The sequence below is a fragment of the Gambusia affinis genome, linkage group LG10, assembly GCF_019740435.1.
Source record: "Gambusia affinis linkage group LG10, SWU_Gaff_1.0, whole genome shotgun sequence".
Taxonomy (NCBI): Eukaryota; Metazoa; Chordata; class Actinopteri; order Cyprinodontiformes; family Poeciliidae; genus Gambusia; species Gambusia affinis.
Window position 1 is genome coordinate 69864 of NC_057877.1, and position 12876 is coordinate 82739.

Consider the following 12876-nt stretch of genomic DNA (forward strand, 5'->3'; position numbering starts at 1 on the left):
CACACAAAATAAGGAAAACCAAAAAGAGAATGTACACATGATTCCTCTGATTGGACCGTTCTCCAAATTTACACAGAAAGTACACAAAATAATCAAGGGAAACTTTGAACAATTACAGAAGGAGCTGCCAGAGGCCCAAAACTGGAGGGTCATCTCAGCGTTCAAAAAAAACCCGAGTCTTAAGGACATATTGGTACATGCCAAATTCAGTCGTGACTGCAGACCGCACAGATACACCACCTTCCTTTCCTCCGGAGCAGAAACACCAACAGACGCTGGTCCGTCCCAAAAAGAATCACCTGGAGAGACAAAAATGTCGTTTATATAATTTGGTGCAAAACATGCAAAATGCAATACATTGGGGAAACAGGGAACACATTACATAGAAGACTAAGTGCACACAAATCGAACATTAAACACAATAGGAAAACAGAAACAACTATCGTTAAACACTTCCAAATACATGGGGTTGAATCCATTAGGGCCAGACCTATCGCACACAACCCAAATTGGACCAAGAGGGAGATGGATTCAGGAACAAATCTGGATTAAAAGATTCGACACAATTGTACCAAGAGGTTTAAATGAAAGGGGTCCATCCAGGACAACTAATTCCTAATTCAAGGATTGGAACTAATTGAATATAGACTTTCACCAATACTTTACCCGAAATTTAATCAACTAAGTTAGATATTGAACCTCATTAGAATGATTGATGGAAATCTTAATTAAGGAAACTTGTAAGATCAACACAACCTCTGAGTTGAAATCTTACTAATCAAAACTAGAATTAAAATTTACTATAATTATTAACCCCAATTTGACCTTTGACCTTTAAACACAATTAATTAATGTTGGAACCTTTTCAGAACCTTTACTTTAAACCTAACCATTAAACCAGATCTTCAATCTCGATATAAGTTTGGACTCTGAATGAAACTTTTAGCTGTAATTCTTAATTCTACTAAAATCCGCAACTTTAAAGTCTACTAATTAATGATTAAAATGGTTTTATTGATTTATTATTTATTCTCTATGACACCTGACCCTAATACATAACTAGTTAAACGTTTAAATCCATCATAATCTTTGATACTAAAACTAACCAATTAAGGGAAGCCTGAAACCTTGTTTATATTTTTATTAAACTTGAGTAATTGGGTATTTTTACTTTATCACACCTTTTGACTCCAAATTTAATTCATAAACTCGTATTTTTAAAGCTCAGTATATACCCTAGATCTAAAACACAACCAATTAATTTTGAAACTCACTATAATCTGTATTAAACACAATTAATTTTGATAGTGAATTTTGGAGAAAAATTGTTGACTTGAAATCTAATTAATTAATAGAAAAGTACAAAACTTACCAGGTCCTCCAACCACATAATCTAACTAACTAAGTAATATGTTGAACCTCATGATCTTGGTCCGAAAACATGGCTAACTGATATTTTAAACTCTTCATAACCTCCTATTTTGAACTTAACCAATTAAACTAGGCCTTAAGACTCGCTTTAACTGTTCACTTCAAACCGAGTTGATTAGGATCTTGAACTTTTTTAGGTTTTTTCTGACTCTAAAATTAACCAATTTACCTTGTATCTGAGAAGTTCATTATGACCTTTGACCTTAAAAGACAATCAATTAATTTTGAAACTCATTATAAATTTTATTCTAAAACTTAACTTTCTAAGACTTAACTATTTAAATTAGATCTTCAACCTTGATATAAAGGTTGACTCTGAATATAATTTATAGATTGAATTTTTAACTTCACTATAATTTTTAGCCTTAATATGTAACTAATTATTTTAGAAATACTTACTTATGCTATATGACCCTTGACCTTAATACATAACAGTTTGAACCTGGAAATCCATCGAAACGCCTGATACTAAATCTAACCAATTACATTCAAACAATAAAAAACTTCCTAGGCCTAAAACTGTAATGGCCAGAACTCAATAATTTAGATCCTTAATTTCACCACACCTGTTGACTCAAAACCTAACCAATTAACTTATTATGTCCCTTGCTCCATAAAAACACACCCAATTAAGTGGATAATTCACTAAAACCTTTATTAAATCCAATTAAGTTTGGCCCTTTTCTTAAGAAATTGCGGACTCTAAATATGTTTAGGTAATCAGAAAATAAAAAACCCCACCATATCCTTTAAATACATAATTTAATTAATTAATTGGTAATTTTAAACCTTACTAAGACCTGGATCCTTTAACACTTTTAGTTGAAAACTTAGAAACACATCATAACCTTGATTCTTAACCTAACCAATTAATCTACTCCTTAGAATCCGCTTTTACTATTAATTTTAAATTTAATGGAATTTGAAGCCTTTGAACTTCAACACACCCCAATCCTCTAATGCTAACCAATTAACTTAGGTTTGAGACTCATTATGACCCTTGACCTTAAAACACAACTAATCAATTTGGGAATTCACTCTTACCTTTATTCTAAACCTAACCAATTGAGTTTGGTTTTGTATCACAGGGGAACTGTGGATTCTAATCCTAAACCTTCTTTAGTTTTAGTTGTATCTTTAATAGTATTTTTAAAAATTTTTAGCTCTAAATTCTGACACAAAAATTATTTTTGTTTTTGTTTGCTATTATTCACTATTTTTGATTTATTATTTTTTTATTCCTTTCTCTATTTAACACAGGATAATACACTCATGGGTGATTTTTGTTGTGATCCCACCAAACAGACAATTTGAGGAATTGCTGACTCTAAATCTAATTTACTAATCGAAAAGTGAAAAGCTTACCATACCCTTTAACTACATAATTAACCATTTAATTTGGATTTTTAATGCCATTATGATCCAGTTCCTTTAAGGTTACCAGGTAAGAATTTGGAAACTCTTCACTACCTGGATTTTTAACTTAACCAATTAAATTAGACTTGAAAATCCACTCTTACTATGGACTCCAAATTTAATGAAACTTGAATTTTTGTACCTCACCATACCCCAATCCTCTAAATATAACTAATTAACTTATGTTTGAAATTCATCATGACCTTTGACCTTAAAACACAACCAATCAATATTGGAACTCACTATAACTCTTATTCTAAACCTAACCAATTGAATTTGGCCTTTTACCACAATATAATTGTGGACTCTATACCATAAATTTTCTTATTTTATTTGAAACTTAATATATTTTTAGTTTTAAATCCTAACCAATTACTTATTTTATTTATGATTATTATTTTATATTTTATTATTATTAAAATATATCTTATGTTTGTTATTATGTAGTATTATTATTAGTTTGTATTCTTTTCTCTATACAGCACATGACAATACACTCATGGTTTAGTTTGGGCTGGTCCCACTAAACAGGCATCCACTTTGCACTTACACAGCACATCACAGATCAGGTTACTTGTTAACCATTGCACATAAACACCTATAAGACAGGGTCCAGTCATTCAGGCTAGCTGTATGATCTCGAGTGAGAGCGCATTACCTTGGATGAACCAAGATGACCGTAGGCCGGATTATGGGCGTAAGAGAGCGGTTCAAACAAGGTTCAAACCACATCCTATATCAGCCAGATCCTCGGTCACCTAGCTTGGATCTCTGGTGTCTTTGGACAAGCACACTGTCTGCACCCACCTACAAACAACAAAACCTATCCATTTTGCACCATAACACCCACAAATTATTAATACTTTTTTATTTACCTTTTTTAAAAAAAATTTTTTTTAAAAAAAGATTATTTTAAGCATTTATATATAGAGATGGTTGATTTATTTATACATTTTTGTATTAGTATTATTATTATTATTACTATTTCCATTTCTATTGATAGCTTATTTTATTAGATTTAATTTATTCATGATGTTTACTGTATATTTTTTAAAAAATTTTTTATATATATGTATGTATATTTCTATGCTTTATATATATGTATGTATATTTCTATTTTTTATATATATTTTTTTATATATAGATAGATATTGTTTCATTATATTCCTTTTTCTATTCTAATTATGAATTTTTATTGTTTTTACTTAGATTTTTTTAGAAAAAAATTTTTTTTAGTATTATATGTTTATATACTTATAGTCAAATATGTATATTTGGCAGACATATATATTAAAAGAATTTGTTATATTGTTTTTATATATATTTATATTGGAGAAATTAATTAAAATGAATTGTTTTATTTCTCAATATTACGTCATCACCTGAGGCTGGGATGCATGCGCGATCTCTCCTCCCCCTCTCTTCTCCTTAACCCCGCATTCCATCGAAAAGTTCCAGAAGCTTCTTGACCGTTGGTTGACACACAGCTGCAACAAGAAGAGTGCCGACATTAGAAAATACATTTTGTTTCAAAATAAGTAACAATTTCAGATTTTACGTGAGTAGATACCTACCTTCTGTTACGAAAAGATCGTTTAATAATTTAAAACAAAAAAACTTACGAAAATCAATAATTAAAGAACTACTTTTACCACGTTTCCCAACCGAAATTTTAAGAAAAACTACTAATTGATTATAGAATCCGCCCGGGACTTGATCAACCCGGGAGGCCACCGTTGAGGAGGGTGTCTGGTGTTTTCACCGAAAACACTGCTGATCCAGCGGTACACCACTGATGACGGATTCTAAAATTTAGATTTTTAGATACGTTTTAACATCGGGTCGGTACGGCCGAACCGCTGTTAAAAACGCTAATAAAACATTGATAAAATAGGCTAATTGGAAACATTTCTCTCAAAAATTAAATTATAAATAATTGAAATAATTAAATCCTTGGTAAAATATTAAGGATCAATTCAATTTTTTGAACATACTTATAACTCTGATATCTCTCTCATTTTTGAGATTACTGGGAGGATTGTTTGCATCACTCATGGTTCTTTATTGATTTTAAAAAAAAGGGTTTATTGAATTAAATCTGTTTTAGATTAATTACATTGCTTTTCAATACATGAGTGTAATTTCTTTTGGATGTTCAATTTATCTTGTTTGATGCCTTTATACAGTTGTTGATTTAAGATAAACTTAGACGTTATTTATTTCTGATATTCTTGTGAATAACTTTATGGTTCTGGATCATAACAATTGGTTTTTTGAATCCCTGTAAAAAATATCTATTGAATAAAATCCATAATAAAATATTTAAGTTACCTATATTCTTGATGGTTGTACATAACACTATTCTACGGTGATTCGATTAACAGATTTCATTATTATAAGAAGAATTCATTAACCTTTTTATTGGGATTTATTTAAATATAATTGATTGATTTACAGTTATAATCCTCTATCACTAATAATATATTGAGTCTACTCATTCTTTCAATATTAATACAATCTTATTCAGAAACCTTTGAATAAAGAAATAGAGATTTCTAGGAAGACGAATTTAAAAGCCTGTTTTTTAAAAAAAATAAAAAAATAATATAAAAAAAACAGTTATAATCCTTTACACAGATATATCCTTATATATTGGTGTGTATAGATATACATATACATATATAGATTAGAAAGTAACATTGAACTCAAATAAACAATAATTCTATCTTTGAAAAACTAACTCTTGACGAAATTTGGGTAAACAAAAAAATGCCGAACCAAATGGAAAAGCTCAAAAAATGGATTGAACTGGTGGTACAACTAATGTTTATTCTATATAAAAAGATACAACTGAACCAACGCGAGACTGAGGGAGAAAAAGAAATATGGATGGAAATTCAACAATTACCAAGAATACATGTAGAAAAAATATTAAACGAGGCTACCAGAAGAATTCAAAAAAATATAAAAGCAGTAAAACAGAGGACTCTATTCTTGGCGAGGAAAACCATTAAGGATTACTTATCAAAACCACCAAGAAACATTCGTAAACCACCATCAACCCAACTAAATGTATCAATATCTACAAAAACAAAAAATGTTAAACAAAAGGAATACGAGAAGAATCTGGATTTGCCTTGACCCACAAATACCTCTACTTAAAATAATATTAGAGGAGGTTTTAAGAACTCCCTCAAACCCTTGGGTACACAAACAAAACCTCTCATTCAACACATAACCATTTTGGGGACAAAATCAAAATTGGCATCTGACACCAATGAAACCAATTTTAATTATAGGGATTCAAACCTCAAAACATACCAACACCGCCAATACCAACATCCAAATTGACATTTACCCGGGAGCACAATTTAAACATGCAAGGAGCATCATCAGGAACACCAAGCCTTCCAACGGAGTTAAATCGATCATTTTATCTTTTGGCATAAATAATAAGGATCACAATGACCAAACATCAATGATAAAACTCCTCAGTTCCCTGTTGAACACAACAAAAGACACCTTTCCATTTGCAGACATTTATATTCCCTTCTCAATTTCTCCACAAACTTAAATTTCATACACAGACAAAATTTGAACATGATTAACGCTATCACATCAACCTGTAACAAATTACACCATCATACAATCACACAGATACTGAACACTGATTTCCATACAGAAAAAGACAACATACATTGGACAAAGGAGACTGGTAGGAAAATTCTCTCACATTGGTGTTGGCAGTTAAACTGTTCCGGCACGCTTGACCCCAGCGATAAGGCCGACTTTTTAGAATGGGGAAAAGACACCATGGAAAATCAAGTTTTGGCTCCACAAATGGAAAAATTGAATATTCAACGGGCATTCTCAACCTATCACCTACATTCCAATTGACGAACACCACATTGGACTTCTCTCCAAAGGATTGTTACCTCACACCAGCATCCCAACATTAGAGAACTAAACAAATTTCAAATTCAACAATATCACCGCAGAATTAAATTGGCAGATTTCTTCAAAACCGAACAACAAACAAACAAACCCCAACCCCTTCACCGCACCTTCCCAATGGGAACCTCCTATTTACAAAATCAAACCAGAAATTTTGGAATTAATCCAACAAGACAGAATTGGAGGAAAATTCCCATGGAAAAGGAGAATGACAATCTCACCATGAAGGAGGAAGAGGCCTTAAAACAACTGAAACAACAACACTCTATCATTATAAAAGACAAAGGATCCACCATTGTCATAATGGACAAGGAGGATTATAGGACTGAAGCGTTGAGACAACTTCAGGACCCAGAATTTTATAAAGAATTGCAGGCACCCATTTACCCACAAACACAAATTGAAATCAGGTCATTACTTACACTTAAGGAATCGAAATTCATCAACAAACAACAACTAACATACTTATTAGGTACACATCCACCGAGGCCCAGATATTTTTATCTCTACCAAAATACACAAAGAACTGAAAGATTGGACAGTGCCAAATCAAATCCCAAAGGGTAGACCTATCGCCTCAGATTGTGGCAGTGAGTCGATGGATCCGCTGAACTGATCACACATTACCTGAAACCCCTGGCCATAAAACATCCTAGCTACATTAGAGACAAGTGACTTCCTACACAAAACTCAGAGGTCATAAGGTTACTGAGAGAACCCTCCTCTTCACAATGGACGTGAGAGTTTATACACTAACATCGAAACATCCAGGGGCCTGGAAGCAATAAAGGAATGTTTTCGAGAATCCGGACCCAAACCGTCCGGATGATATTGTCCTTGAGCTTCTCAGGTTGAACCTAGAAAACAACGATTTTAAATTTGACGACGATTGGTTTCTACAAATTAAAGGCACGGCTATGGGCAAAAGGTTCTCACCGGCCTATGCCAATATATATATGGCAAAATGGGAGAGGGAATGCTTCCAAAAATGTACCAAATTACCAGATGCCTATTATAGATATTTGGACGATATCTGGGGAATCTGGAATTATGAATATGCAGATTTGATCAACTTCACCGAAATTCTAAATAACCACCACCCATCAATTAAGGTCAAATTGACCTGTGACCCAAACCAGGTGATTTTCCTGGACACAGTAACATTTAAAGGGAGAACTTTCAGGATAATGGGACATTGGACACCAAAGTACACTTCAAAAACACAGACTCACACCAACTTTTGCACAGACACAGCTTTCACCCAAAACACACATTTATTGGCATCCTCAAGGCACAGTTAATCAGATTTAACAGGATTTGCTCAAACACGGGGATAGGGATAGTGCCACACAAACACTTTTTCGGCACTACGAAAAACAGGGCTACACAAGAACAATGCTACAAAGGACAAAGAAAGAGGTTTTTGAAACTGGGACCACACAAAATAAGGAAAACCAAAAAGAGAATGTACACATGATTCCTCTGATTGGACCGTTCTCCAAATTTACACAGAAAGTACACAAAATAATCAAGGGAAACTTTGAACAATTACAGAAGGAGCTGCCAGAGGCCCAAAACTGGAGGGTCATCTCAGCGCTCAAAAAACCCAGTCTTAAGGACATATTGGTACATGCCAAATTCAGTCGTGACCGCAGACCGCACAGATACACCACCTTCCTTTCCTCCGAGCAGAAACACCAACAGACGCTGGTCCGTCCCAAAAGAATCACCTGGAGAGACAAAATGTCGTTATATAATTTGGTGCAAAACATGCAAAATGCAATACATTGGGGAAACAGGGAACACATTACATAGAAGACTAAGTGCACACAAATAACATTAAACACAATAGGAAAACAGAAACAACTATCGTTAAACACTTCCAAATACATGGGGTTGAATCCATTAGGCCAGACCTATCGCACACAACCCAAATTGGACCAAGAGGGAGAGATGGATTCAGGAACAAATCTGGATTAAAAGATTCACACAATTGTACCAAGAGGTTTAAATGAAAGGGTCCATCCAGGACAACTAATTCCTAATTCAAGGATTGGAACTAATTGAATATAGACTTTCACCAATACTTTACCGAAATTTAATCAACTAAGTTAGATATTGAACCTCATTAGAATGATTGATGGAAATCTTAATTAAGGAAACTTGTAAGATCAACACAACCTCTGAGTTGAAATCTTACTAATCAAAACTAGAATTAAAATTTACTATAATTATTAACCCCAATTTGACCTTTGACCTTTAAACACAATTAATTAATGTTGGAACCTTTTCAGAACCTTTACTTTAAACCTAACCATTAAACCAGATCTTCAATCTCGATATAAGTTTGGACTCTGAATGAAACTTTTAGCTGTAATTCTTAATTCTACTAAAATCCGCAACTTTAAAGTCTACTAATTAATGATTAAAATGGTTTTATTGATTTATTATTTATTCTCTATGACACCTGACCCTAATACATCTAGTTAAACGTTTAAATCCATCATAATCTTTGATACTAAAACTAACCAATTAAGGGAAGCCTGAAACCTTGTTTATATTTTTAATATTAAACTTGAGTAATTGGGTATTTTTACTTTATCACACCTTTTGACTCCAAATTTAATTCATAAACTCGTATTTTTAAAGCTCAGTATATACCCTAGATCTAAAACACAACCAATTAATTTTGAAACTCACTATAATCTGTATTAAACACAATTAATTTTGATAGTGAATTTTGGAGAAAAATTGTTGACTTGAAATCTAATTAATTAATAGAAAAGTACAAAACTTACCAGGTCCTCCAACCACATAATCTAACTAACTAAGTAATATGTTGAACCTCATGATCTTGGTCCAAAAAACATGGCTAACTGATATTTTAAACTCTTCATAACCTCCTATTTTGAACTTAACCAATTAAACTAGGCCTTAAGACTCGCTTTAACTGTTCACTTCAAACCGAGTTGATTAGGATCTTGAACTTTTTTAGGTTTTTTCTGACTCTAAAATTAACCAATTTACCTTGTATCTGAGAAGTTCATTATGACCTTTGACCTTAAAAGACAATCAATTAATTTTGAAACTCATTATAAATTTTATTCTAAAACTTAACTTTCTAAGACTTAACTATTTAAATTAGATCTTCAACCTTGATATAAAGGTTGACTCTGAATATAATTTATAGATTGAATTTTTAACTTCACTATAATTTTTAGCCTTAATATGTAACTAATTATTTTAGAAATACTTACTTATGCTATATGACCCTTGACCTTAATACATAACAGTTTGAACCTGGAAATCCATCAAACGCGTCTGATACTAAATCTAACCAATTACATTCAAACAATAAAAACTTCCTAGGCCTAAAACTGTAATGGCCAGAACTCAATAATTTAGATCCTTAATTTCACCACACCTGTTGACTCAAAACCTAACCAATTAACTTATTATGTCCCTTGCTCCATAAAAACACACCCAATTAAGTGGATAATTCACTAAAACCTTTATTAAATCCAATTAAGTTTGGCCCTTTTCTTAAGAAATTGCGGACTCTAAATATGTTTAGGTAATCAGAAAATAAAAAACCCCACCATATCCTTTAAATACATAATTTAATTAATTAATTGGTAATTTTAAACCTTACTAAGACCTGGATCCTTTAACACTTTTAGTTGAAAACTTAGAAACACATCATAACCTTGATTCTTAACCTAACCAATTAATCTACTCCTTAGAATCCGCTTTTACTATTAATTTTAAATTTAATGGAATTTGAAGCCTTTGAACTTCAACACACCCCAATCCTCTAATGCTAACCAATTAACTTAGGTTTGAGACTCATTATGACCCTTGACCTTAAAACACAACTAATCAATTTGGGAATTCACTCTTACCTTTATTCTAAACCTAACCAATTGAGTTTGGTTTTGTATCACAGGGGAACTGTGGATTCTAATCCTAAACCTTCTTTAGTTTTAGTTGTATCTTTAATAGTATATTTTTAAAAAATTTTTTAGCTCTAAATTCTGACACAAAAATTATTTTTGTTTTTTGTTTGCTATTATTCACTATTTTTGATTTATTATTTTTTTTATTCCTTTTCTCTATTTAACACAGGATAATACACTCATGGGTGATTTTTGTTGTGATCCCACCAAACAGACAATTTGAGGAATTGCTGACTCTAAATCTAATTTACTAATCGAAAAGTGAAAAGCTTACCATACCCTTTAACTACATAATTAACCATTTAATTTGGATTTTTAATGCCATTATGATCCAGTTCCTTTAAGGTTACCAGGTAAGAATTTGGAAACTCTTCACTACCTGGATTTTTAACTTAACCAATTAAATTAGACTTGAAAATCCACTCTTACTATGGACTCCAAATTTAATGAAACTTGAATTTTTGTACCTCACCATACCCCAATCCTCTAAATATAACTAATTAACTTATGTTTGAAATTCATCATGACCTTTGACCTTAAAACACAACCAATCAATATTGGAACTCACTATAACTCTTATTCTAAACCTAACCAATTGAATTTGGCCTTTTACCACAATATAATTGTGGACTCTATACCATAAATTTTCTTATTTTATTTGAAACTTAATATATTTTTAGTTTTAAATCCTAACCAATTACTTATTTTATTTATGATTATTATTTTTTATTTTATTATTATTAATATATTTCTTTTGTTTGTTATTATGTAGTATTATTATTAGTTTGTATTCTTTTTCTCTATACAGCACATGACAATACACTCATGGTTTAGTTTGGGCTGGTCCCACTAAACAGGCATCCACTTTGCACTTACACAGCACATCACAGATCAGGTTACTTGTTAACCATTGCACATAAACACCTATAAGACAGGGTCCAGTCATTCAGGCTAGCTGTATGATCTCGAGTGAGAGCGCATTACCTTGGATGAACCAAGATGACCGTAGGCCGGATTATGGGCGTAAGAGAGCGGTTCAAACAAGGTTCAAACCACATCCTATATCAGCCAGATCCTCGGTCACCTAGCTTGGATCTCTGGTGTCTTTGGACAAGCACACTGTCTGCACCCACCTACAAACAACAAAACCTATCCATTTTGCACCATAACACCCACAAATTATTAATACTTTTTTATTTACCTTTTTTAAAAAAAATTTTTTTTAAAAAAAGATTATTTTAAGCATTTATATATAGAGATGGTTGATTTATTTATACATTTTTGTATTAGTATTATTATTATTATTACTATTTCCATTTCTATTGATAGCTTATTTTATTAGATTTAATTTATTCATGATGTTTACTGTATATTTTTTTAAAAAAAATTTTTTTATATATATGTATGTATATTTCTATGCTTTATATATATGTATGTATATTTCTATTTTTTTATATATATTTTTTTTATATATAGATAGATATTGTTTCATTATATTCCTTTTTCTATTCTAATTATGAATTTTTTATTGTTTTTACTTAGATTTTTTTAGAAAAAAATTTTTTTTAGTATTATATGTTTATATACTTATAGTCAAATATGTATATTTGGCAGACATATATATTAAAAGAATTTGTTATATTGTTTTTATATATATTTATATTGGAGAAATTAATTAAAATGAATTGTTTTATTTCTCAATATTACGTCATCACCTGGAGGCTGGGGCGCATGCGCGATCTCTCTCCTCCCCCTCTCTTCTCCTTAACCCCCGGCATTCCATCGAAAGTTCCAGAAGCTTCTTGACCGTTGGTTGACACACAGCTGCAACAAAGAAGAGTGCCGACATTAGAAAATACATTTTGTTTCAAAATAAGTAACAATTTCAGATTTTACGTGAGTAGATACCTACCTTCTGTTACGAAAAGATCGTTTAATAATTTAAAACAAAAAAACTTACGAAAATCAATAATTAAAGAACTACTTTTACCACGTTTCCCAACCGAAATTTTAAGAAAAACTACTAATTGATTATAGAATCCTGCCCGGGACTTGATCAACCCGGGAGGCCACCGTTGAGGAGGGGGTCTGGTGTTTTCACGGCGAAAACACCCGTTGA

The 12876-nt window shown here is 31.8% G+C and overlaps 1 protein-coding gene across 1 annotated transcript in view; it reads right to left on the bottom strand.

The window, feature by feature from the left end:
- LOC122838343 overlaps positions 1 to 12781 on the bottom strand; it is a 38413-nt gene extending 25632 nt beyond the window's left edge. Inside the window, exons 1-2 of the mRNA XM_044128918.1 lie at positions 12473 to 12781; positions 241 to 299 (exon numbers count right to left, since the gene is read on the bottom strand). Of these exons, the coding sequence (XP_043984853.1) occupies positions 241 to 299; positions 12473 to 12535 (122 nt within the window). The 5' untranslated portion in view covers positions 12536 to 12781. The remainder of the gene's footprint in view (positions 1 to 240; positions 300 to 12472) is intronic.
- Between the last annotated feature and the right edge of the window lie 95 nt (positions 12782 to 12876).